Source organism: Hordeum vulgare, chromosome 3H (assembly GCF_904849725.1).
Source record: "Hordeum vulgare subsp. vulgare chromosome 3H, MorexV3_pseudomolecules_assembly, whole genome shotgun sequence".
Classification (NCBI taxonomy): Eukaryota; Viridiplantae; Streptophyta; class Magnoliopsida; order Poales; family Poaceae; genus Hordeum; species Hordeum vulgare.
Genome location: NC_058520.1, coordinates 475,328,521 through 475,355,486, shown reverse-complemented (window position 1 = coordinate 475,355,486; position 26,966 = coordinate 475,328,521). Strand labels below are relative to the sequence as shown.

The 26,966-nt window shown below is 48.0% G+C and overlaps 3 protein-coding genes and 1 pseudogene across 3 annotated transcripts; 1 reads left to right on the top strand and 3 right to left on the bottom strand.

Annotated features, from left to right (window-relative positions):
- Positions 1 to 8,744: 8,744 nt before the first annotated feature.
- Positions 8,745 to 9,577, bottom strand: LOC123441885 (annotated as a pseudogene).
- Positions 9,578 to 9,677: 100 nt separating this feature from the next.
- LOC123440221 lies at positions 9,678 to 10,956 on the top strand. The gene has a single exon (XM_045116792.1). The coding sequence runs from the start codon at positions 9,789 to 9,791 to the stop codon at positions 10,488 to 10,490; it is 702 nt and encodes a 233-aa protein (XP_044972727.1). The 5' UTR covers positions 9,678 to 9,788; the 3' UTR covers positions 10,491 to 10,956.
- Positions 10,957 to 12,492: 1,536 nt separating this feature from the next.
- LOC123440220 (anthocyanidin 5,3-O-glucosyltransferase-like) lies at positions 12,493 to 14,407 on the bottom strand. The gene has a single exon (XM_045116791.1). It carries the CDS (start codon positions 14,177 to 14,179, stop codon positions 12,755 to 12,757), a length of 1,425 nt encoding a protein of 474 aa, XP_044972726.1. The 5' UTR covers positions 14,180 to 14,407; the 3' UTR covers positions 12,493 to 12,754.
- A 1,127-nt stretch (positions 14,408 to 15,534) lies between these two features.
- Positions 15,535 to 17,451, bottom strand: LOC123440219 (anthocyanidin 5,3-O-glucosyltransferase-like). Its single transcript, XM_045116790.1, has one exon. It carries the CDS (start codon positions 17,289 to 17,291, stop codon positions 15,846 to 15,848), a length of 1,446 nt encoding a protein of 481 aa, XP_044972725.1. The 5' UTR covers positions 17,292 to 17,451; the 3' UTR covers positions 15,535 to 15,845.
- Between the last annotated feature and the right edge of the window lie 9,515 nt (positions 17,452 to 26,966).

Below are 26,966 nucleotides of genomic sequence, written 5' to 3'. Positions count from 1 at the left end.
CCTATGAGGCGTCTCGATCTATCTCTATAGATCTTGATGCCTAATATGTATGCAGCTTCTCCAAGGTCCTTCATTGAAAAACTCTTGTTCAAATAGGCCTTTATGCTCTCCAACATCTCTATATCATTCCCCATCAATAATATGTCATCCACATATAGTACGAGGAAAGCTACAGAGCTCCCACTCACTTTCTTGTACAGACAGGCTTCTCCGTAAACCTGTATGAACCCAAACGCCTTAATCACCTCATTAAAGCGAATGTTCCAACTCCGAGATGCTTGCACCAGCCCATAGATGGAGCGCTGGAGCTTGCATACTTTGTTAGCACCTTTAGGATCGACAAAACCTTCTGGTTGCATCATATACAACTCTTCCTTAAGATTCCCGTTAAGGAACACTGTTTTGACGTCCATTTGCCAAATTTCATAATCATAAAAGGCGGCAATTGCTAACATGATTCGGACTGATTTCAGCTTCGCTACGGGAGAGAAAGTCTCTTCGTAGTCAACTCCTTGAATTTGTCGAAAACCCTTTGCGACAAGTCGAGCTTTGTAAACGGTTACATTACCGTTTGCATCAGTCTTCTTCTTGAAGATCCATTTATTTTCTATGGCTCGTCGTTCATCGGGCAAGTCCACCAAAGTCCATACTTTGTTCTCATACATGGATCCTATCTCGGATTTCAAGGCCTCAAGCCATTTGTTGGAATCCGGGCCCGCCATCGCTTCTTCATAGTTCGAAGGTTCACCGTTGTCTAACAACATGATTTCCATCACAGGGTTGCCGTACCACTCTGGTGCGGAGCGTACCCTTGTGGACCTTCGTGGTTCAGTAGTAACTTGATCCGAAGCTTCATGATCATCATCATTTACTTCCTCTTCAGTCGGTGTAGGCACCACAGGAACAACTTCTTGCGCTGCGCTACTTTCCTGTTCGAGAGGGGGTGTAATTACCTCATCAAGTTCTACCTTCCTCCCACTTACTTCTTTCGAGAGAAACTCTTTCTCTAGAAAGGATCCGTTCTTGGCAACAAAGGTTTTACCTTCGGATCTAAGATAGAAGGTATACCCAATAGTTTCCTTAGGGTATCCTATGAATACGCATTTCTCCGCTTTGGGTTCGAGCTTTTCTGGTTGAAGTTTCTTCACATAAGCATCGCAGCCCCAAACTTTAAGAAACGACAACTTAGGTTTCTTGCCAAACCACAGTTCATACGGTGTCGTCTCAACGGATTTAGACGGTGCCCTATTTAAAGTGAATGCTGCAGTTTCTAATGCATATCCCCAAAATGATAGCGGTAAGTCGGTGAGGGACATCATAGATCGTACCATATCTAATAAGGTGCGATTACGACGTTCAGACACTCCGTTGCGCTGCGGTGTGCCAGGCGGCGTTAGTTGTGAAACGATTCCACACTTCCTTAGGTGTGTGCCAAACTCGTGACTCAAATATTCTCCTCCACGATCAGATCGTAGACATTTAATTTTTCTGTCACGTTGATTCTCAACCTCACTCTGAAATTCCTTGAACTTTTCAAACGTCTCAGATTTGTGCTTCATCAAGTAGATATACCCATACCTACTCAAATCATCGGTGAGAGTGAGAACATAACGATAACCACCGCGAGCTTCAACGTTCATTGGACCACACACATCAGTATGTATTATTTCCAATAAGTCGGTGGCTCTCTCCATTATTCCTGAGAATGGAGTCTTAGTCATCTTGTCCATGAGGCACGGTTCGCATGTGTCAAATGATTCAAAGTCAAGAGACTCTAGCAGTCCATCAGTATGGAGCTTCTTCATGCGCTTAACGCCGATATGACCAAGGCGGCAGTGCCACAAGTATGTGGGACTATCATTATCAACTTTGCATCTTTTGGTACTCACACTATGAATATGTGTAACATCACGATCAAGATTCATCAAGAATAAACCATTCACCAGCGGACCATGACCATAAAACATATTACTCATATAAATAGAACAACCATTATTCTCTGACTTAAATGAGTAGCCGTCTCGCATTAAGCAAGACCCTGATACAATGTTCATGCTTAAAGCTGGTACTAAATAACAATTATTGAGGTTCAAAACTAATCCCGACGGTAGATGTAGAGGTAGCGTGCCGACGGCGATCACATCGACTTTTGAACCATTCCCGACGCGCATCGTCACCTCGTCCTTGGCCAGTCTCCGCTTATTCCGCAGTTCCTGCTTTGAGTTGCAAATGTGAGCAACAACACCGGTATCAAATACCCAGGAGCTACTACGAGCGCTGGTAAGGTACACATCAATAACATGTATATCACATATACCTTTAACGTTGCCGGCCTTCTTGTCCGCTAAGTATTTGGGGCAGTTCCGCTTCCAGTGACCTTTTCCCTTGCAGTAGAAGCACTCAGTCTCAGGCTTGGGTCCGTTCTTTTTCTTCTTCCCGGCATCTGGCCTACCGGGCGCGACAACAACTTTGCCGTCTTTCTTGAAGTTCTTCTTACCCCTGCCTTTCTTGAAACTAGTGGTCTTGTTGACCATCAACACTTGATGCTCCTTCTTGATTTCTACTTCTGCAGACTTGAGCATCGAGTACAACTCGGGAATGGTTTTCTCCATCCCTTGCATGTTGTAGTTAAGCACAAAGCCTTTGTAGCTTGGTGGGAGAGACTGGAGGATTCTGTCAATGATAGCATCATCCGGAAGTTCGACTCCTAGTGCAGTCAGACGACCGTGTAACCCAGACATTTTGAGTATGTGCTCACTGACAGAACTGTTCTCCTCCATCTTACAGCTGAAGAACTTGTCGGAGACTTCATATCTCTCGACACGGGCATGAGCTTGAAAAACTAGCTTCAGCTCTTGGAACATCGCATATGCCCCGTGTTGCTCAAAACGTCTTTGGAGCCCCGTTTCTAAACTGTATAACATGCCACACCTAACCAGAGAGTAGTCATCACTCCGCGCTTGCCAGACGTTTAGAACGTCCTGGGCTGCTGCGGGAGCGGGAGGGTCACCTAGCGGTGCATTAAGGACATAAGCCTTTTTAGCTGCTTCAAGGATGAGCTTCAGGTTGCGAACCCAGTCCGCATAGTTGCTACCATCATCTTTCAGCTTGTTTTTCTCTAGGAATGCGTTGAAGTTGGACATCTACAATATTTATAAAGACAACTTCTAGACTAAGTTCATGACAATTAGGTTCATTTAATCAAATTAAGTATGAACTCCCACTTAAATCGACATCCCTCTAGTGATCTAAGTGATACATGATCCATGTTGACTAACCCGTGTCCGATCATCACGTGAGACGGACTAGTCACCATGGTGAGCAACTTCATGCTGATCGTATTCAACCATACGACTCATGTTCGACCTTTCGGTCTCTTGTATTCGAGGTCATGTCTGTACATGCTAAGCTTGTCGAGTCAACCTAAGTGTTTCGCGTGTGTAAATCTGGCTTACACCCGTTGTATGCGAACGTTAGAATCTATCACACCCGATCATCACGTGGTGCTTTGAGACAACGAACCTTCGCAACGGTGCACACTTAGGGGAATACGTTCTCGAAATTTTAGGAGGGATCATCTTATTATGCTACCGTCGTTTTAAGTAATAAGATGTAAAACATGATAAACATCACAATGCAATCATATAGTGACATGATATGGCCATCATCATCTTTGCTCATTCGATCTCCATCTTCAGGCATCGCATGATCGTCATCGTCACCGGCGTGACACCATGATCTCCATCATCATGATCTCCATCATCGTGTCTCCGTGAAGTCGTCACGCCAACTACTACTATCACTACTATTAGGGGTAACCGTTAGCAATGAAGTAAAAGTAGCAAGCACATGGCGTTGCATCTCATACAATAAATTAAGACAACTCCTATGGCTCCTGCCGGTTGTCATACTCATCGACATGCAAGTCGTGAAACCTATTACAATAACATGATCATCTCATACATCATACATGCAACATCACAACTTTGGCCATATCACATCACATGTCAAACCCTGCAAAAACAAGTTAGACGTCCTCTAATTGTTGTTGCAAGTTTTACGTGGCTGATTTGGGTTTCTAGCAAGAACGCCTTCTTACCTACGTGACAGCCACAACGATGATATGCCAAAGCTATTTACCCTTCATAAGGACCCTTTTCATCAAATCCAATCCGACTAGAGTAGGAGAGACAGACACCCGCTAGCCACCTTTATGCACGATGTGCATGTCTGTCGGTGGAACCAGTCTCACGTAAGCGTACGTGTAAGGTCGGTCCGGGCCGCTTCATCCCACAATACCGCCGGAAAAGAATAAGACTAGTAACGGCAAGCAAATTGACAAACCATCGCCCACAACTTTTGTGTTCTACTCGTGCATAGAATCTACGCATAGAAAACCTGGCTCGGATGCCACTGTTGGGTAACGTAGCATAAATTCAAAAAATTTCCTACGCATGTTCAGATCTACCTATGGAGAGACCAGCAACGAGAGAGGGGTAAGAGAATCTTCGTACCTTTGAAGATCGCTAAGCGGAAGCGTTGCTAGAACGCGGTTGATGGAGTCGTACTCGCAGCGATTCCGATCTAGTGCCGAACAACGGCACCTCCGCGTTCAACACACGTGCAGCCCGGTGACGTCTCCCGCACCTTGATCCAGCAAGGAGGAGGGAGAGGTTGGGGAAGAAGACCAGCAACACGACGGCATGGTGTTGGTGGAGAGACGAGGTCTCCCGGCAGGGCTTCGCCAAGCGCCGGCAGAGAGGAGGAGGGAGAGAAGCAGGGCTGCGCCGAGAGAGAGAGATTCAACCGGGTCTCAAACAGCCCCGAACCTCATCTATATATAGGGGGAGAGGGAGGGGGCGCAGCCCTTAGGGTTTCCACCCCTAAGGGGTGCGGCAACCCTTAGATGGGAGAGGGGTGGCGGCCAGGGCAAGGGGGAGGGGTGGCGCACCCCTCTGGTGGGCCTAAGGCCCACCTAAGTTAGGGTTCCCCCCTCTTTTTCTTTCCCCTGCGCCATGGGCTGATTGGGGAGGCACACCAGCCCAACTAGGGGCTGGTTCCCACCCCCACTTAGCCCATCTTACCTCTTGGGGTCGCAGCCCCCCTTCGGTGGTCCCTCGGGACCACCTCCGGTGGTTCCGGTGGTCCCGGTACGTTACCGGTGACGCCCGAAACACTTCCGGTGTCCAAAACCATCCGTCCTATATATCAATCTTTACCTCCGGACCATTCCGGAGCTCCTCGTGACGTCCGGGATCTCATCCGGGACTCCGAAATTTTTTCGATAACCTCGTATAACAATTTCCTATAACCCTAGCGTCATCGAACCTTAAGTGTGTAGACCCTACGGGTTCGGGAGACATGCAGACCTGACCGAGACACCTCTCCGGCCAATAACCATCAGCGGGGTCTGGATACCCATGGTGGCTCCCACTTGCTCCACGATGATCTCATCGGATGAACCACGATGTCAAGGATTCAATCAATCCCGTATACGATTCCCTTTGTCTGTCGGTACAAAACTTGCCCGAGATTCGATCGTCGGTATACCTATACGTTGTTCAATCTCGTTACCGGTAACTCTCTTTACTCGTTCCGTAGCACGTCATCGTGTGACTAACTCCTTAGTCACATTGAGCTCATGATGATGTTCTACCGAGTGGGCCCAGAGATACCTCTCCGTCACACGGAGTGACAAATCCCGATCTTGATTCGTGCCAACCCAACAGACACTTTCGGAGGTACCCGTAGTGCACCTTTATAGTCACCCAGTTACGTTGTGACGTTTGATACACCCAAAGCACTCCTACGGTATCCGGGAGTTGCACAATCTCACGGTCGAAGGAAAAGATACTTGACATTAGAAAAGCATTAGCATACGAACAATACGATCTAGTGCTAGGCTTAGGATTGGGTCTTGTCCACCACACCATTCTCCCAATGATGTGACCCCGTTATCAATGACATCCAATGTCCATGATCAGAAAACCATGATCATCTATTGACTAACGAGCTAGCTAACTAGAGGCTTGCTAGAGACACATTGTGATCTATTCATTCACACATGTATTACTGTTTCCTGTTAATACAATTATAGCATGAACGATAGATGATTATCATGAACAAGGAAATATGATAATAACCATTTTATTATTGCCTCTAGGGCATATTTCCAACAGTTTGGGCGGGGCGGGTCGACCCCGGCGCGCCAGAGGGGGTCGGGCAGCTCGGAGGCGGGCGCGAACCCCCGCACGAGCGACGAGCGGGTCGACAGCGAAGGACCTGAGCGCGCTGGCATCGACCCTCCGCAGTGCGTGCGCGCCGGCCGCGGTCACCGGGCAGAGGGGGGAGCATGGGGTGGGCGTGGCGGAGCAGAAGGGCAGAGCCGATGCGACCGGTGGCGAGGGGGTCGGGGTAGGCGGTGTGGCGTGGGTTTCGGCGGGGCTAGGTTTGCCGGCGGCGAGGGGGTCGGGTGGGCGGGGCGCTGTCTTCTCGGGAGAGAACGGGGGCGACTGGGTCGGGGGTGATTGGATCGTGGGTTCGTGGGCTTCTGGTTGGAAAAGGTAGCGGTAGATCGAGAGGATTTTCTATACGTGGGAGGTGGGACCGCTTGTCGATTTTTTCTTTACGTGGGAGGTGTGATCGCTGGGAGGTCGAACCATCCAGCTGGTTGAACCATCACGACGTTCGATCCTGTTTTAATAGTAGAGATGATGGTGTGACCTTAAAGAATACATGAACGAAAATTAAAATAAAGAAAGAAAAATACCATTAAATTAGAATGAATTTAGTGGAAAACAAAATTTTGCAAGGAAGAAGGAACTTGTGGCATTTATCGTACCCTTAAATAAGAAAGAAAAAAATCAAAATAATAAAATATTAGAAGGAAGAAGTGATTAGTGGCATTGGTATTGTCATTAAACGAGAACTAAAATAAAAAAGAAACTAAAACAAAATCAAAATAATAAAGGTTTGGAAGAAAAACGAACTAGTGGTAATACCAATGATATAGTAGTTCCTAAGAAGGAATGAATAAGTGACATTGATATTACAGTTTGAAAAATATAATACAAGATAAATCAAATAATGATACAATTTGCACAAGTTTACATGTAAATTGTATTTTTTTTATATATGCAAGCATGAGCATATAACATTGAAAATTTTGCAAGAACAAGTTTTATAACAAGAAATGAATTAGCGACATTGTTATTGCCCTTAAAGAAGAAAGAAATGAAATAAAAGCTAAAACAAAATCAAAGCAATGCGATTTTTCAAGGCAGAATGAATTAGTGGCATTGATATTGCCCTTTAGGAAGAAAGAAAATAAAAAAATCAAAATCAAAATAGAGAAGTTTTCAAAGAAAATATGAATTAGTGGCAATACCAATGAATTAGCAGCTACTAATAATGAATGAATTAGTGGTCTTGATATTACACTTACGAAAATAAAAATATAAAAATCATACACTCCCTCATTCCATAATGTGGTGTGTCTGCACTTTTCGAGATTTAAGTTTAACCATAAATTTAAACAACGTCGGCATATTAGCATCGATGTGGATTCCAACATCTAGACATAGTATAGTCATAGATGAGAGGGTTGATTAAACGAAAGGTTACAAGAATGTGTATGATAAAAGAGTTATACCAATATGCAATATAGTCACAACTTTGATGAACAAGGAGGTTAGAGCAACTTTAATTGGACGATCCATTTCGTCTGCCGTGGTCCGTTCGGGTCGACGCGGACAAAAATGATGGCCCAACGCGTCGATCCATTGTCAAAACGTGTCCGCTTCGCGTTCGCGCCGATCCATTTTCGGTCTAAATTTGGGACTGAAATGCGTCGGGGAGGACGAGCGCGCCCCCACATTGTCCGCCCCCAACCACCGCGGTCAATATAATTTATCACGGCCACCATCCTCGGGCCCACGCGTCGGCGACCGCGGCCAGCCTTTTTAATCCGAGCGTGCGGCAGGTTCCGCCATCTGCTTTTAGAAGCCCACCCGTCCACATCTCGCCACCCCTCTGTTTCCTCGTCGACGATCCAGCAACCATGAACAATGGCGACAACATCGTCGTCTATGCCCGTGCGATGCTGTCAGAGAAGGCCGCCTACCTGCAGGCTAAATGGGCGATGCACCAGGCGCATCAGCGCGCCCGTGCTACGCTCGGCTTCTTCCCGAACACCCTCGTCGTCCACGCCAGCGTGCTTCTTCCACAAGAGGCCGCCTACCTTGAAGCTCAGATGGCGATGCACCAGGCGCGCGAGTGTGCCTGTGCTGCGCCACCGTCAACACCAGCACTACCCGTGCCGGCAGAGCCCGCCCCGCTCCGGCACAGCCCGACCTCGATGCCGCCGTCGAGGACGCCTAGTTTTTTTCTTCTTATTTTTCATTAATAATGTAACGCATGGGCTCTCGTCGGCCTTCGTGATCGGCCTTTTTAATGTTTAATTATGCATGTTTGGTGCACGCCGATAAAAATAGTTCGAGGCAGCGTTAGACGCATCCGTCGACCCAAACATCGAAGCGGACGTTCGTGTTTGGGTTGTCGCGTTGGAGTTGCCGTTACGAACAGCACAACGTATAAGAGTACTTTTTCGGTAAGTATTTCATAACATATGTTTCACAGTTTTCACTGAACCGTTACATAACATCTGCATTCCACTACTACACGAGAAAAGGCCGACTAGCAAATAGTACTCTCTCGGTAAAGAAATATAAAAGCGCTACTAGCACATTTTTTCAGAAGTACTCCGTAGTACTCTCTCGATTCAGTTGTTTGTTGAAATCTTGAAATCATCCAGCAAGTCAGCAATTGCTGCCGATGAGGATCCACCCATCTCCAGCGCATTGGCAGCAATCTCTTGCGCCGTCGTCATCCTCTGCCTGATCTCCTTCCCTTGCTCAGACTCCATGACCAGTCTCACCTTCGCCTCTACCTCCTCCGCCTTCACCATCACCTCGTCGTAGCCGTTCATGGCCACCCCAAGCTTCATCTCCTCCACGACGAACACCTTGTTCATCCTCTGCTCCGCGTACATGGGCCAGCACACCATGGGCACCCCGGCCACGACAGCCTCCAGCGTGGAGTTCCACCCGCAGTGCGTCACGAACGCGCCGGTCGCCGGGTGCCGGAGCACCTCCACCTGCGGCGCCCAGGACGACAAGACCATTCCGCGTCCCCGTGTTCTGTCCAAGAATCCATCCGGCAGCAGCGCGTCCACCGCCGCCTCACCCCGCCCCTCGAACCGCTTCGTCGAGTCGGCGTCCGGCGCGACAGGCGCGCGCACGGCCTAGAGGAACGCGTGGCCGCTCCTCTCCAGCCCCACGGCGATCTCATTGAGCTGCTCCGCCGGCACCGAGCTCGCGCTCCCGAAGCAGACGAACACCACGCTCCCCGCCGCCTGCTTGTCCAGCCACACCAGGCATTCGTTGTTGGCGCTGCTCCCTCTCTCCTCGCCTGTTGAGATCGAACGAGGATTTGTGCTAGGCTCACAGCAGCGACGGCAAGGATTTCGGTTGCGCGCGCAATGAGCTAGTAAAGGCCATATTCGGTTTGGCTGGGTCATGAGTCCGAGTCCGAGTCCGGGTCCGGCTCTCGTTGGAAGGCCAGTATCCGTTGGCTGGGTTATATATCTGCGTCGACGGCAGCAGCGCCAGCGCGGCTTTCCGCGTGCGCCATACTAAGATACTGAGTACTGCGTCCCTCAACCCACCGGATCATCGGAATCCCGTACGTTCGCGAGAAGACCGGCGAAGGCGCGCGCGCACCGTTCGATCATGGCAGCCGACCGGCAGCGCTGCGTGAAGCTGATGGTTAGCTATGGCGGGAGGATCGAGCGCGCCCAGGGCCGGCCGCCGAGGTACGTCGACGGCGAGCACCTGCTCCTCAACGTCGTCTCGTCCGTCTCGCCGAGGGGCTTCCGCGACCTGCTGGCGACGCGCGCGGGCTTCTCCGACTTCTCCGTCAAGTACTGCTACTCCGGCGAGGGGCTGGATTCGCTCTGCGACGTGGACACGGACGAGGACCTGCGGGACATGCTGGACCTGGTGCTCTACCGGGACCTGCAGGTCCGGCTGTTCAACGACCTGAACGTGCGCCGGTTCCGGGTCTACCTGTTCCGCGACGCCGCCGCCCCGTCGCCGACCTCCAAGGCCTTCGGAAAACCAGCTCCCATGCGGCGTAGCGCAACGTCGCCGGCTCTGTTGCCAGCGAAGGCGACCGACGGCCTAGCCGCTCCCGCTCCCTCTCCCGTGCGGCGGATCGCGACGTCGCCGGCTCTGTTGCCAGCGAAGGCGACCGACGGCCTGGCCGCTCTTGCTCCCTCTCCCGTGCGGCGGATCGCGTCGTCGCCGAATACGTTGTGGGAGACGCCGACGGCTGGCGCAGCGCCCTCCAAGCCGCCGCTCGCCCCCGCTCGCCCCCGCTCTCCTACGGCGGATAGCGTCGTCGTCTCTGTTGACGGCAAACTCGACAGATGACACGGCTTCTTTGACCACCACCACGTCGACATCAACAGCCAGAGCTACCCAACATACACCACCCCACACGGCGTTCCGGCCGGTAGAGCAGAGTAATCCGGTGTGCCACGTCGCGGCGTTCTGGCCGGCAGAACAGAGTAATCCGGTGTGTCACGCGGCGGCGTTTCGGCCGGCAGAACAGAGGAATCCGGTGTGCCATGCGGCTCCAGTATTCTTGATGCCAGTAATACCGCAGGTCATAATCCACCAGCCGACGATCATCCTCGTACCCGCGTTCAGTTCTAAGGTGGCCATGGGCTGAGAATTTTGTAAGCCACAATCGATACAAAAGTAAAACCTTAGTTACGGTGAGCCGGACAAAGATTAACCAATCCATGGTTTTGCGTAGGTTAGATGTCTCACAGGTCAAGTATAGGTTGTACCTAGATATTAGGTGACAAATCAAAATTTCAAGATTGATAAGTGGTTATGCATTATGGATGTAACTTATAACGTGTCTTGAAATTTTCTTATCGTTTATCATAAATTGTTTATATGCTTTATATCATTGATGTCAATTCATCTATATTCAATGTTAGTATCACCATACATTCGGAAACTTATTATTTCATGCGTGTACATCCTAACTTTAGTGTGCATTTTTTGGACTACACGATTGATTTTGTATAGTGCAATCTCTTTAGACGAGTTTCGCTTCCTATATTCTGTGTTTTAAGATGTGAATGTTCGTTTTGGCGGCTCTGCGTCTATGTGCTACTCAAATATGCACAACCCATCTTCCTAGCGATTCGTGCGTCAGGTTTCACTATGTGCGTTCGGTTTATTCGGTTTACACGATTTTTTGGTTTGTTCGATATTAATACTTTAACAAATACGATATCAAATTAAGATACGATTCGGTCTCGGTATATATCAAATTATTTCTATATAGTTTCGGTATATACCATAAAAACAAAAGTTAACCCGAATCTAAAAATAACATATAATAATTTACAAATTTATGATCCAAAATATATACCTTTTTATACAAAGAGTAGAAAGTCATATGCAAGTGTATATGCATGCATGGTTTAAATGGTTATGGATGAACTTAGCATTCTTTTGAAGAGAAATATGATTACATTACAAGAAAAATGGATATGCTTAATAGGAAATCTGGCTCCTATATACATATTGACTACTATATGGTTCTTCGCTACAAGGTATATAAATATATTTTTATCTCAATTTATTTGGTTAACCATTCAGTTTTTTGGTACATACCATAAAAACCAAAGTCCAAAACGATATGAAAAGTTCATACCATACTGAAAACATAAACCATAAAATTGGTTCGGTTCGGTTTATATCCGCATGGTTTTAAAATGCACGGAGTGAGTTAGGTTGTATTCTTCTTTTTATTACCCAATGCACTTTCCGTTTTGGAACAGTAATATTTTCCATGTGTGATCCTTATTAAATGAACGCGGTCCATTTGTTAGTCGTTGATCCAGATGAAGACGAGATATTCATGTACACTCTTGTAATGTTTTGCATCATAACACACACATTACGGTGGTGTGTCTCATTAATATAATCTTTAAGCTTGTCATAAATTATACTTCGTCTAATTTTGATAAACGCTTCGTGTGTCTGTAGTCTAAAGAGGCGGCAGAGTCAAACCAACGAAAGGTTACAAGAATGTGTACGATAAAATAGTTAGACTAGCCATAGTGGAAAGTAACTAAGTAGTAACATCAACGCCACGTAAGTAAAAAATCTGACGTGGCAAGTAATTAATGCGGAGAGAGATGGTGGTAGTAACATAGCTAGTTACCATCACATCACATATTTCAATGCATTATGTGTCTATAACCTAATAAATGCTAGTTTGCATGACACCACATGTATGTTACTCCCCACTATGAAGGTAGTAACATAGAGTAGTAACAACATTATGTTACTACTCCTAGTTACTCCCCATTATGAGCAGCCTTATACCAATATGCAATAGAGTCACAACTTTGATGACAAGGAGGTTACGCACAACGTCGTATAAGAGTACTTTTTTGGGTAAGTATTTGATCACATACGTTTTACAGTTTCCACTGAACCGTTACATAACATCTGCATTCCACTACTACACGAGAAAAGGCCGACCGATTAGCAAGTAGTACATTTTTTCAAAAGTAGCTATGGAAATGCTCTTTGTCATGACCCTTGCTTGATGCCTTGAGCGATTCAATTGTTTGTTGAAATCTTTTCAGAAGTAGTACTCTCTCGATTCAGTTGTTTGTTGAAATCTTGAAATCATCCAGCAAGTCAGCAATTGCTGCCGATGAGGATCCACCCATCTCCAGCGCATTGGCAGCAATCTCTTGCGCCGTCGTCATCCTCTGCCTGATCTCCTTCCCTTGCTCAGACTCCATGACCAGTCTCACCTTCGCCTCTACCTCCTCCGCCTTCACCATCACCTCGTCGTAGCCGTTCATGGCCACCCCAAGCTTCATCTCCTCCACGACGAACACCTTGTTCATCCTCTGCTCCGCGTACATGGGCCAGCACACCATGGGCACCCCGGCCACGACAGCCTCCAGCGTGGAGTTCCACCCGCAGTGCGTCACGAACGCGCCGGTCGCCGGGTGCCGGAGCACCTCCACCTGCGGCGCCCAGGACGACAAGACCATTCCGCGTCCCCGTGTTCTGTCCAAGAATCCATCCGGCAGCAGCGCGTCCACCGCCGCCTCACCCCGCCCCTCGAACCGCTTCGTCGAGTCGGCGTCCGGCGCGACAGGCGCGCGCATGGCCCAGAGGAACGCGTGGCCGCTCCTCTCCAGCCCCACGGCGATCTCATTGAGCTGCTCCGCCGGCACCGAGCTCGCGCTCCCGAAGCAGACGAACACCACGCTCCCCGCCGGCTGCTTGTCCAGCCACACCAGGCATTCGTGGTTCGCGTTGCTCCCTCTCTCCTCGCCCACCAACGGACCGACGCAGAACAGTTTCGGAAGTGGCTCGCCGGGGCGGGGAATCCCCTCCCTTATCGCCTTCACGGCGCGGGGCTCCAGCCACTCGAACGTGTTGGACAGAATGCCCTTCGCTCTGGGCAGCTGCTTGAAGAGACCAATAATGGTACCGCACTGCCTGTTGTCACGATCGAGCAGGACCTCCGGCAAGTCGGACGCCGGAATTGGGTGAACTCCGGGGAAGTGCAGCAAGGAGCGCCCCATCTCCCCGAAGGAGACGGCGGAGCGCATGACGGGGATATGCAGGAAGGTGGCAAGAGCCGACACGCAAAGGGTGAAGAACACGTAGGCTGGGACGCCGAGCTCCCCGGCGGCGTCAAGCCCGTACGCGCAGAAAAAGTCGGTGATGACAGCCTTCACAGACGGGAGAGATCTGAGAAAGGCGAGGAGGGCGGCGTTGGTGGCGCGGATGTCGGCGATGAGGGTGATAAAAGGGTCGGCGTTGGGGTCGGCCGCGTCCTCGGAGCGGGTTGTTGCCGGCGGGAGCAGGTGGAAGGACACAGCAGGGTAGGAGGCGGAGAGGCGGGCTATGGTTTGCGAGGAGTCACCTGTGGACGGAACATCGGCGACGGCGACGGCGACAGGAACGCCACGGCCGGCGAGGTGATTCGCGAGCTGCGTCATGGGGTGGAGGTGACCCCTGACCAACCATGTGTACAGCACGATGGTGCTTCCCACACGCGCCATAGGTGGTTGGGTTCTTTGCACGATGGTGTCACGAAGCTGAAGGAGAGAGACTGAGTGGAACTAGCAAAGGGAAGGAGAGACTTGATAGTGGCTAGATCTGCTCATCGTGAATTCAGCAGCCCAAGTACTTTAACTGACACACACACAAAAAAGACAGGCGGCTACAACCAAAATTAGAATATTTTAAATTCGATGATTCGGTTTCTTTTTTTGAACGAATTGGATGATTTCGGTTGTACTCCCTCCATCTCAAAATAAGTGTTTTAATTTTATACTAGCTTTAGTATAAAATTGTACTAAGCTTGAGACAGTTATTTTGAGAGGAAGAAAGTAATATAATAATGTTTCCCTGTGGTAGTTGACTTGCACTCACATGCTAAGAGCATCTGTAACACAAACGCATAATGCCTACCGTAAAATATGTTTACAATTCGATGATCAGATATACGGATGAATTCATACGCTGCAGCAGACCTGGTCAAACGGGTCGGCCCGGCACGTTCCGTTGTAATCGGATCTGGCATGGCACGGCCCGCTCAGACACGTTTATTAGTTGGGTCGTGCCGTGCCGGCCCGTGGGCTGTGCCTCCAGGCCTAAGCACGGCCCGGTTATTAAACGGACCGGCATGTTGATCCGATTAGCACGCTGGGCCGCATATTTTTAATTTAATGGGCTTATTTTTGGGTAATGGGACCATATATATATATATATATATATATATATATATATATATATATATATATATATATATATATATATATATATATATATATATATATATATCATACTAGCAAAAGGGCTCGTGCGTTGTAACGGGAGAAAAATACCACACGCTTTTAATCTTTTTATAATCTTTTTTATTTATTAAAATAATAAACTAACTAACTAATGTAGTTAGTCTTATCCTATTTTGTTGACAAATCAACCCGTCCATTGTTAATTTCACCATGATGAGAAATTGAGCGGGACAAGCAAAGCAAAACAAAGAGGCTACGTGAATTCATCAATGGACTGTTATTTTATTTCACTCATGGGGTGGAGAATATGGGATTAGATGACAAACTGAAGGTGGTGTTTCATTCTTTCTCCTACAACAATGCAATCTTACATTCAATACATTCATTCATCAGCAAACAAATTCCCACAAAAGAAAATTTCTTGCCGGTGCTTGACACACGGTTGGAGGCATGGACAGCTATTTTACTAAATATAAGTCTTTTAAGCATTTCACTAAGGGACTACATACGGAGCAAAATGAGTGAATCTACATTCTTAAATATGTCTATATACATCCGTATGTAGTATTTTTGTGAAATCTCTAAAAAGACCTATATTATGAAACGGAGGGAGTAGATTTTACGTACATCTCGTTTCTCAAAGCTTATTGTTTACATAAAAAAAACTGAGGAAGTTTGACGAGCATATGAGACTACACAGAAAGTATACACATATTGCCAATAAAAAATGCAACGTCTCACTGACTGAAGGACGACTCTTGCAGAAGAGCTAAAATACGAGTTCGACATGAACGCCTGCGCCGTACAAATCTTGCGAAAGGGGCAAGGACAGGGCATCACACCATGGAATCCCAAAGAAGCCCCGAGCAGCCGCCTCCCAGTTCACTGCGTCTTGCACTCCCATCCCATCTTCTCCGACGAAAAGAGGTCACATCATCGGAGGTTTATCGCTTGGCCGGATTTGGCGCTCCTCGAGCTTGTCCATCTCCACATGCTTGAAGAAGGCGTAAAATGCCACGTCCGATGACCCGCCTTCCTTGACGGCGTCTGCAGCCATATCTCTCGCCATGGCCGCCCTCTCTCGAAGCTTTCGCCCTTCCTCGGACTCCATTACCAGCCTTACCTTGGCTTGCAGCTCCTCGGCCTTCACGAACGACTCCTCGTAGCCCTCCACCACCACCCCGATCTTCATCTCCTCCACCAGGTGTACCTTGTTCAACCTCTGCTCCGCGTACAGCGGCCAGCAGATCATCGGCACGCCGGACATGACCGCCTCCAGCGCCGAGTTCCACCCGCAGTGCGTCACGAACGCTCCCACGGCCTCGTGCCGCAGCACCTCCGCCTGTGGCGCCCAGTCCTTGAGAACCAAGCCCCTGTCTCCGGTTCTCTGCAAGAAACCATGGGGAAGCAACGCCTCCAAGTCCGGCTCGGCGGACTGGCTCTGCTCATCGCGCGGGCTACGCACGGCCCACAGGAACCGGTGCCCGGAGTTCTCTAGCCCGCCGGCCATCTCTCTCAGCTGAGCCGCCGAGAAAACGCCCCCGCTGCCGAAGCAGAGGAACACCACGCTCTGCTTTGGCTGCCTGTCCAGCCACTCGAGGCAAGCATGCCTCTCGCCGCTGTCACCGCTCACGCCGCCGTCGACCAGTGGCCCGATGCAGTATATTTGCGGCGTGGAGCAGCCGCCGGACGCGCAGAGGCCATCACGGAGCGCTTTCACGGCCCTCGACTCCAGCCACTCGAAGCTGTTCACCAGAATGCCTCTCGCTTCCGGCATCCGCGCGAGCTGCTGCACGCGTCTCCTGCATAGGTCGCTCTCCCGGTCTGCCATGGTGTCCGGCATGTCCAGAGCGCGTACCGGCGGCACGCCGGAGAAGGGCAGCGCCGTGTCTCCCATGTCCTTGAACGAGGAAGGCGCCGCGCGGCAGACATCAGGAACCTGGAGGTAGATCGCGAGGTCGGCGGCGGCCGACGCGTAGAACATGTACGCGGGGACGGCGAGCTCCGCGGCGACGTCGAGCGCGTCGATGCAGAACATGTCGACCACGATGGCGTCGACGGCAGGGAGCGAGACGAGGAACTCCCGGAGCACAGGGCTCGCGAGGCGGAGCTCGTCGAGCATACGCAAGGCTGGGTTGGAGCAGTGATCATTGGTGCCCGCAGGCTTGATGGGCAGGAGGCCGACTGTTATGGAGGGGGATGCGCTGGCGAGGCGCGCGACCGCGGCTTCCAGCACCGGGTCCTTCCCCGGCGGGTCGACGACGGCGATGGTGACGGCCACGCCGCGGCGGAGGAAGGCCTTGGCCAGCTGCACCATGGGGTTCAAATGCCCAACGCCCAGTGAGGGGTAGAGAACCACCGTCTTCTCCGCCATGGTTGGCTCACAATATTCGCGACTCACTAGAGGTTGGGCTGATTAGCAGAGAAAATCTAGATGGACAAATGGAGAAAGTTTGCAAGAGTGAGTGCTGGTGAACCGGCGATCCTCGGTCATCATATATTAACCACACGTTCTCAATCAGCCGATCGGGGCCTCGCCAGGTGGAACATCACTCCATGCGAAAGTGTCCTCCTCCGGAGCTCATTTGAGCTTCGTGAACAGTAAAACCGATAAAAATGAAAATTATATTATATGTAGCTGCTACCGTCTGTCGGTGGATGCTGTTAGAAACATCCACGCACTACTAGCCGTCGGATACTTGTTGAGCCGTTCGATCCAACAACCCAAGCCCGTCTAACGAATAACAGGTTTCTGCAGCAATCGTTTTATTTCAGTAACACCACCTCAGGCCGTCCGCTTCTCACACACCGTTAGATTTGACGTAATCTAGCGACTGCATGTGGTCTTTTGTTTTTGCAACAACAGTCATGTTGCCGAAACATTCGTCACACAGATCTTGTTGCAGAAACATTTGCAACAGAGATTGTGTTGCATAATTTTTTACAACAGGGATCATGTTGCAGAAACATTATTAGACTTTTTTTTGCAGCAGAGGTCATATTGTTGGAATCGTTTCCAACAGAGATCATGTAGCAATGAATGGATAAGAAGGCAGCCACTAAAAAGATAAGGTTGCACCTAGCATGGTACGTGGATGCTTTATGTGCGATCCGCTGGCGGGAGGAGAATGTTTTCTTTATATGTATGTATTATATTTATACTGCATGAAATTATTTCTATTACCTAGACTGCTAGGCGTCTATCGGTGGATTCGTATTAATTATCCATCACCTAACTAGCCGTCGGATGTACGTGCGTGCAACCGTCCGATGTACACGCACGGTCGCCTTCCCCGATCAAATACATCGTGAAACAACGTTCCAGTTGCTAAAACAAGCTCGTTGTTTCGACCCCGACATCCACCTGACTAGCCGTCGGATGTACGCGCGCGTAGCCGTCCGATGTACACGCGCGGTCGCCTCCTCCGATCAAATACATCTTAAAACAACGTTCCAGTTGCTGAAATAAGCTCATTGTTTTGGCCCCGACATCGAGCGGCCGAACGACGTTCTTCACTTTTGCAATAGAGGTAATGTTGCGGAAACATTTGCATCAAAGGTCATGTCGCAAAAACTTCTACAACAAAGGACATGTTGCAGAAAACTTTTGCAACATAGATCAGGTTGCATAATTATTTTTTCTTTGTATTTTTGCAACATATGTACTATTGCGGAAGAAAATTTTGCAACAAAAATCATGTTGCAGAAAACTTTTACAACGTAGGTCTGGTTTCAGAATTTTATTTCTTCGTCTTTTGCTACATAGGTACTGTTGCGGAAAAAACTTTTGTAACAAAGGTCATGTTGCAGAAAATTTTTGCAACATAGGTTAAGTTATAGAAAAAAAAACTTCGTCTTTTGGCAACAGAGCTGATGTTGCTGTCGTTCACCCCTATAGTTAGCAACACAAGATAAAGTAAAAAATGCACGTCATAGGCAAGAGAAAAAAACTGACTATACGTGCGAGCGTCAGAACTTACGTGACCAAGCATGGATCAAGCGATCCAACGGCTACACGGGTGACGAAGCTCTCGGCACGATCAACGAGTAGAGCGTTAGCGTTCTTCATTAGAATTTACATACCTTTTACCTATTTCTAAACAGAATAGGTGCAAATAGCCAGTATTGATTGCAGTCAATTTCAAAAAGAAAAGAAAAATCAGCTCCACGGTATTGTTGCTGCACTAACATTTTTTTAGGGTTGCTGCACTAACTATAGTTATCCGTTTTGTGATGTGCAGAGTAGAACGATGCAGTGGCTATGCTCATGAACTTGTGTACAAGGTAATGTCGCGGGGCATAGTGGACCCATGTTTTATAGAGGGAAGAAAAACCTAATTCAAGTTTTCTTTTTGCAAAAACAAAAAAATCAGGGCACATGCCCTCCTCTCAGCTTTCCAGTTACTGACAATAGGCCCATGCCATGCATGCGAGGTCAACATTGATTTCATACCTAAACTTGATTTGAACCGTATTTGCACGTCTAAGCCAAGTTATTCCACCTGTTCAGGCATGCCACAAGTTCTAGCACCAAAGTGACCTTTTACGTCAAGTTCATACACCACCAATGTAATTGACTCAAAAAAATATGACAAACATTGACAAAAGTTTTCAAGTGTTTGCAGAAATATTCATCATGGAGTCACAATGCTAGAAAGCACCAATGTAATTGACTCAAAAAAATATGACGAACATTGACAAAAGTTTTCAAGTGTTTGCAGAAATATTCATCATGGAGTCACAATGCTAGAAAGCGTGCCAAAAAAGGCAATTTTTTGCAAGCAAACTATTGTCAACGTTTGTTGTCGGGGATACTACCCGGGGTATCAAAGGCGGAGATTATCACTCTCCAAGACAATTAGAGGGCCGCTTGTTGGGTAACGTAGCATAAATTCAAAAAATTTCCTACGCATATTCAGATCTTCCTATGAAGAGACCAGCAACGAGAGAGGGGTGAGTGCATCTTCATACCTTTGAAGATCGCTAAGCGGAAGCGTTACTAGAACGCGGTTGATGGAGTCGTACTCGCGGCGATTCAGATCGCGGTGTGATTCCGATCTAGTGCCGAACCACGGCACCTCCGCGTTCAACACACGTGCAGCCCGGTGACGTCTCCCGCACCTTGATCCAGCAAGGAGGAGGGAGAGGTTGGGGAAGATCTCCGGCAGCACGACGGCGTGGTGTCGATGGAGAGACGAGGTCTCCCGGCAAGGCTTCACCAAGCACCAACACAGAGGAGGAGAAAGAAGAGCAGGGCTGCGCCGAGGGAGAGGGAAAACTGTGTGCAAAACAGCCCCAAAACCCCCACTATATATAGGAGGAGGGGAGGGGGGGGTGCCACCCCTAGGATTCCCACCCTAGGTGGTGCGGCAGCCCCCCCATATGGGAGGTGCGGCGGCCAGGGCAGGGGGAGGGGTGGCACACCCCTAGGTGGGCCTTAGGCCCACCAGCGCCTAGGGTTCCCCCCTCTCCACCTCCTACGCCTTGGGTTGAGTTAGGGGGGCGCACCAGCCCACCTAGGGGCTGGTTCCCTCCCGCACTTTGCCCATCTAGCCTCCCGGGGTCGTGGCCCCCTTCCGGTGGACCCCCGGGGCCACTTCCGGTGGTCCCGGTACTTTACCGGTGACGCCCGAAACACTTCCGGTGTCCAAAACCATCCGTCCTATATATCAATCTTTACCCCCGGACCATTTCGGAGCTCCTCGTGACGTCCGGGATCTCATCCGGGACTCCAAACAACTTTCGGTAACCTCGTATAACAATTCCCTATAACCCTAGCATCATCGAACCTTAAGTGTGTAGACCCTACGGGTTCGGGAGACAGGCAGACATGACCGAGACACCTCTCCGGCCAATAACCATCAGCGGGGTCTGGATACCCATGGTGGCTCCCACTTGCTCCACGATTATCTCATCGGATGAACCACGATGTCAAGGATTCAATCAATCCCGTATACAATTCCCTTTGTCTGTCGGTATAGAACTTGCCCGAGATTCGATCATCGGTATACCTATACCTTGTTCAATCTCGTTACCGGTAAGTCTCTTTACTCATTTCGTAGCACATCATCGTGTGACTAACTCCTTAGTCACATTGTGCTCATGATGATGTTCTACCGAGTGGGCCCAGAGATACCTCTCCGTCACACGGAGTGACAAATCCCGAGCTCGATTCGTACCAACCCAACAGACACTTTCGGAGGTACATGTAGTGCACCTTTATAGTCACCCAGTTACGTTGTGACGTTTGATACACCCAAAGCACTCCTACGGTATCCGGGAGTTGCACAATGTCACGGTCGAAGGAAAAGGCACTTGACATTAGAAAAGCTTTAGCATACGAACAATACGATCTAGTGCTACGCTTAGGATTGGGTCTTGTCCATCACATCATTCTCCCAATGATGTGATCCCGTTATCAATGACATCCAATGCCCATGATCAGGAGACCATGATCATCCATTGATCAACGAGCTAGCCAACTAGAGGCTTGCTAGGGACACATTGTGATCTATTTATTCACACATGTATTACTGTTTCCTGTTAATACAATTATAGCATGAACAATAGACGATTATCATGAACAAGGAAATATGATAATAACCATTTTTTTGTTGCCTCTAGGGCATATTTCCAACAGTCTCCCACTTGCACTAGAGTCAATAATCTAGTTACATTGTGATGTATCGAACACCCATAGCATTATGGTGTTGATCATGTTTTGCTCGTGGAAGAGGTTTAGTCAACGGGTCTGCAACATTCAGATCCGTGTGTACTTTACAAATCTCTATTACTCCACTCTGGACATGGTCCTGGATGGAGTTGTAGCGGCGTTTGATGTGCTTCGTCTTCCGGTGAAACCTGGGCTCCTTGGCTATGGCAATGGCCCCAGTGTTATCACAGAAGAGTGTCATTGGACCCGACGCGCTTGGAACCACTCCAAGGTCGGTGATGAGCTCCTTCATCCAAATTCCTTCATGAGCTGCTTCTGAAGTAGCTATGTACTCCGCTTCACATGTAGATGCTGCCACGACTTCTTGCTTGCTGCTGCACCAGCTCACTGCCCCACCATTCAAAACATATACGTATCCGGTCTGTGACTTAGAGTCATCCAGATCTGTGTCGAAGCTAGCATCGACGTAACCCTTTACGACGAGCTCTTCGTCACCTCCATAAACGAGAAACATTTCCTTAGTCCTTTTCAGGTACTTAAGGATATTCTTGACCGCTGTCCAGTGTTCCATATCGGGATCACTTTGGTACCTCCCTACCAAACTTATGGCAAGGTTTATATCAGGTCCGGTACACAGCATGGCAACATAAGAGAGCCTACGGCTGAAGCGTAGGGGACATAACTCATCTTCTCTCTATCTGCTGCCGTGGTCGGCGACTGAGTCTTACTCAATCTCATACCTTGCAAAACTGGCAAGAACCCTTTCTTTGAGTTTTCCATATTGAACTTCTTCAATATCTTGTCAAGGTATGTACTTTGCGAAAGACCTATGAGGCGTCTCGATCTATCTCTATAGATCTTGATGCCTAATATGTATGCAGCTTCTCCAAGGTCCTTCATTGAAAAACTCTTGTTCAAATAGGCCTTTATGCTCTCCAACATCTCTATATTATTCCCCATCAATAATATGTCATCCACATACAGTATGTGGAAAGCTACAGAGCTCCCACTCACTTTCTTGTACAGACAGGCTTCTCCGTAAACCTGTATGAACCCAAACGCTTTAATCACCTCATTAAAGCGAATGTTCCAACTCCGAGATGCTTGCACCAGCCCATAGATGGAGCGCTGGAGCTTGCACACTTTGTTAGCACCCTTAGGGTCGACAAAACCTTCTGGTTGCATCATATACAACTCTTCCTTAAGGTTCCCGTTAAGGAACGCTGTTTTGACGTCCATTTGCCAAATCTCATAATCATAAAAGGTGGCAATTGCTAACATGATTCGGACTGATTTCAGCTTCGCTACGGGAGAGAAAGTCTCTTCGTAGTCAATTCCTTGAATTTGTCGAAAACCCTTTGCGACAAGTCGAGCTTTATAAACGGCTACATTACCGTTTGCATCAGTCTTCTTCTTGAAGATCCATTTATTTTCTATGGCTCTCCGGTCATCGGGCAAGTCCACCAAAGTCCATACTTTGTTCTCATACATGGATCCTATCTCGGATTTCATAGCTTCAAGCCATTTGTTGGAATCCGGGCCCGCCATCGCTTCTTCATAGTTCGAAGGTTCACCGTTGTCTTACAACATGATTTCCATTACAGGGTTGCCGTACCACTCTTGTGCGGAGCGTACTCTTGTGGACCTTCGTGGCTCAGTAGTAACTTGATCCAAAGCTTCATGATCATTATCATTAACTTCCTCTTCAGTTGGTGTAGGCGCCACAGGAACAACTTCCCGCGCTGTGCTACTATCCTGTTCGAGAGGGGGTGTAATTACCTCATCAAGTTCTACCTTCCTCCCACTTCTTTTGAGAGAAACTCTTTCTCTAGAAACGATCCGTTATTGGCAACAAAGGTTTTACCTTCGGATCTAAGATAGAAGGTATACCCAATAGTTTCCTTAGGGTATCCTATGAATACGCATTTCTCCGCTTTGGGTTCGAGCTTTTCTGGTTGAAGTTTCTTCACAAATGCATCGCAGCCCCAAACTTTAAGAAACGACAACTTAGGATTCTTGCCAAACCATAGTTCATACAGTGTCGTCTCAACGGATTTAGACGGTGCCCTATTTAAAGTGAATGCTGCAGTTTCTAGTGCGTATCCCCAAAATGATAGCGGTAAGTCGGTAAGAGACATCATAGATCGTACCATATCTAATAAAGTGCGATTACGACGTTCAGACACTCCGTTCCGTTGCGGTGTGCCAGGCGGCGTCAGTTGTGAAACGATTCCACACTTCCTTAGGTGTGTACCAAATTCGTGACTCAAATATTCTCCTCCACGATCAGATCGTAGACACTTAATTTTTCTGTCACGTTGATTCTCGACCTCACTCTGAAATTCCTTGAACTTTTCAAATGTCTCAGATTTGTGCTTCATCAAGTAGATATACCCATACCTAATCAAATCATCGGTGAGAGTGAGAACATAACGATAGCCACCGCGAGCTTCAACGTTCATTGGACCACACACATCAGTATGTATTATTTCCAATAAGTCGGTTGCTCTCTCCATTATTCCTGAGAATGGAGTCTTAGTCATCTTGCCCATGAGGCACGGTTCGCATGTGTCAAATGATTCAAAGTCAAGAGACTCTAATAGTCCATCAGTATGGAGCTTCTTCATGCGCTTAACGCCGATATGACCAAGGCGGCAGTGCCACAAGTATGTGGGACTATCATTATCAACTTTACATCTTTTGGTACTCACACTATGAATATGCGTAACATCACGATCGAGATTCATCAAGAATAAACCATTCACCAGCGGAGCATGACCATAAAACATATCACTCATATAAATAGAACAACCATTATTCTCTGACTTAAATGAGTAGCCGTCTCGCATTAAGCAAGACCCTGATACAATATTCATGCTGAAAGCTGGTACTAAATAACAATTATTAAGGTTTAAAACTAATCCCGACGGTAGATGTAGAGGTAGCGTGCCGACGGCGATCACATCGACCTTGGAGCCATTCCCGACGCGCATCGTCACCTCGTCCTTGGCCAGTCTCCGCTTATTCCGCAGTTCCTGCTTTGAGTTGCAAATGTGAGCAACAACACCGGTATCAAATACCCAGGAGCTACTACGAGCGCTAGTAAGGTACACATCAATAACATGTATATCACATATACCTTTAACGTTGTCGGCCTTCTTGTCCGCTAAGTATTTGGGGCAGTTCCGCTTCCAGTGACCCTTTCCCTTGCAATAGAAGCACTCAGTCTCAGGCTTGGGTCCATTCTTTTTCTTCTTCCCGACATCTGGCTTACCGGGCGTGGCAACGGCTTTGCCGTCTTTCTTGAAGTTCTTCTTACCCTGTCCCTTCTTGAAACTAGTGGTCTTGTTGACCATCAACACTTGATGCTCTTTCTTGATTTCTACTTCTGCAGACTTGAGCATCGAGTACAACTCGGGAATGGTCTTCTCCATCCCTTGCATGTTGTAGTTCATCACAAAAACTTTGTAGCTTGGTGGGAGATACTGGAGGATTCTGTCAATTATAGCATCATCCGGAAGTTCGACTCCAAGTGAAGTCAGACGACCGTGTAACCCAGACATTTTGAGTATGTGCTCAGTGACAGAACTGTTCTCCTCCATCTTACAGCTAAAGAACTTGTCGGAGACTTCATATCTCTCGACACGGGCATGAGCTTGAAAAACTAGCTTCACCTCTTGGAACATCTCATATGCACCGTGTTGCTCAAAACGCCTTTGGAGCCCCGTTTCTAAACTGTATAACATGCCACACCTAACCAGAGAGTAGTCATCACTCCGCGTTTGCCAGACGTTCAGAATGTCCTGGGCTGCTGCGGGAGCGGGAGGGTCACCTAATGGCGCATCAAGGACGTAAGCCTTTTTAGCTGCTTCAAGGATGAGCTTCAAGTTGCGAACCCAGTCCGCATAGTTGCTACCATCATCTTTCAGCTTGTTTTTCTCTAGGAATGCGTTGAAATTGAGGTTGACGTTGGCCATCTACAATATTTATAAAGACAACTTTTAGACTAAGTTCATGAAAATTAATTTCATTTAATCAAATTAAGTATGAACTCGCACTTAAATCGACATCCCTCTAGTCATCTAAGTGATACATGATCCATGTTGACTAACCCGTGTCCGATCATCACGTGAGACGGACTAGTCACCATGGTGAGCAACTTCATGCTGATCGTATTCAACCATACGACTCATGTTCGACCTTTCGGTCTCTTGCATTCGAGGTCATGTCTGTACATGCTAATCTCGTCGAGTCAACCTAGGTGTTTCGCGTGTGTAAATCTGGCTTACACCCGTTGTATGCGAACGTTAGAATCTATCACACCCGATCAACACGTGGTGCTTCGAGACAACGATCCTTCGCAACGGTGCACACTTAGGGGAATACGTTCTCGAAATTTTAAGAGGGATCATCTTATTATGCTACCGTCGTTCTAAGCAATAAGATGAAAAATATGATAAACATCACAATGCAATCATATAGTGACATGATATGGCCATTATCATCTTTGCTCTTTCGATCTCCATCTTCAGGCATCGCATGATCATCATTGTCACTAGTGTGACACCACTATCTCCATCATCATGATCTCCATCATCTTGTCTCCGTGAAGTCGTACGCCAACTACTACTATCACTACTGCTATAGCTAACCGTTAGCAATGAAATAAAAGTAGTAAGCACATGGCGTTGCATCTCATACAATAAATCAAGACAACTCCTATGGCTCCTGCCGGTTGTCATACTCATTGACATGCAAGTCGTGAAACCTATTACAATAACATGATCATCTCATACATCATAAATGCAACATCACAACTTTGGCCATATTACATCACATGTCAAACCCTGCAAAAACAAGTTAGACGTCCTCTAATTGTTGTTGCAAGTTTTACGTGGCTGATTTGGGTTTCTTGCAAGAACGCTTTCTTACCTACGTGACAGCCACAACGGTGATATGCCAAAGCTATTTACCCTTCGTAAGGACCCTTTTCATCAAATCCATTCCGACTAGAGTGGGAGAGACACACACCCGCTAGCCACCTTTATGCACGGTTTGCATGTGTGTCGGTGGATCCAGTCTCACGTAAGAGTACGTGTAAGGTCGGTCCAGGCCGCTTCATCCCACAATACCGCCGGAAAAGAATAATACTAGTAACGGCAAGCAATTGACAAATCATCGCCCACAACCTTTTGTGTTCTAATCGTGCATAGAATCTACGCATAGAAAACCTGGCTCTGATACCACTGTTGGGTAACGTAGCATAAATTCAAAAAAAATCCTACGCATATTCAGATCTTCCTATGGAGAGACCAGCAACGAGAGAGGGGTGAGTGCATCTTCATATCTTTGAAGATCGCTAAGCGGAAGCGTTAC

Bases quoted from the DNA above. Each gene is read 5' to 3' on its own strand.
- LOC123440220 (XM_045116791.1), bottom strand. From the start codon at position 14,179: ATGGCGCGTGTGGGAAGCACCATCGTGCTGTACACATGGTTGGTCAGG.
- LOC123440219 (XM_045116790.1), bottom strand. From the start codon at position 17,291: ATGGCGGAGAAGACGGTGGTTCTCTACCCCTCACTGGGCGTTGGGCAT.
- LOC123440221 (XM_045116792.1), top strand. From the start codon at position 9,789: ATGGCAGCCGACCGGCAGCGCTGCGTGAAGCTGATGGTTAGCTATGGC.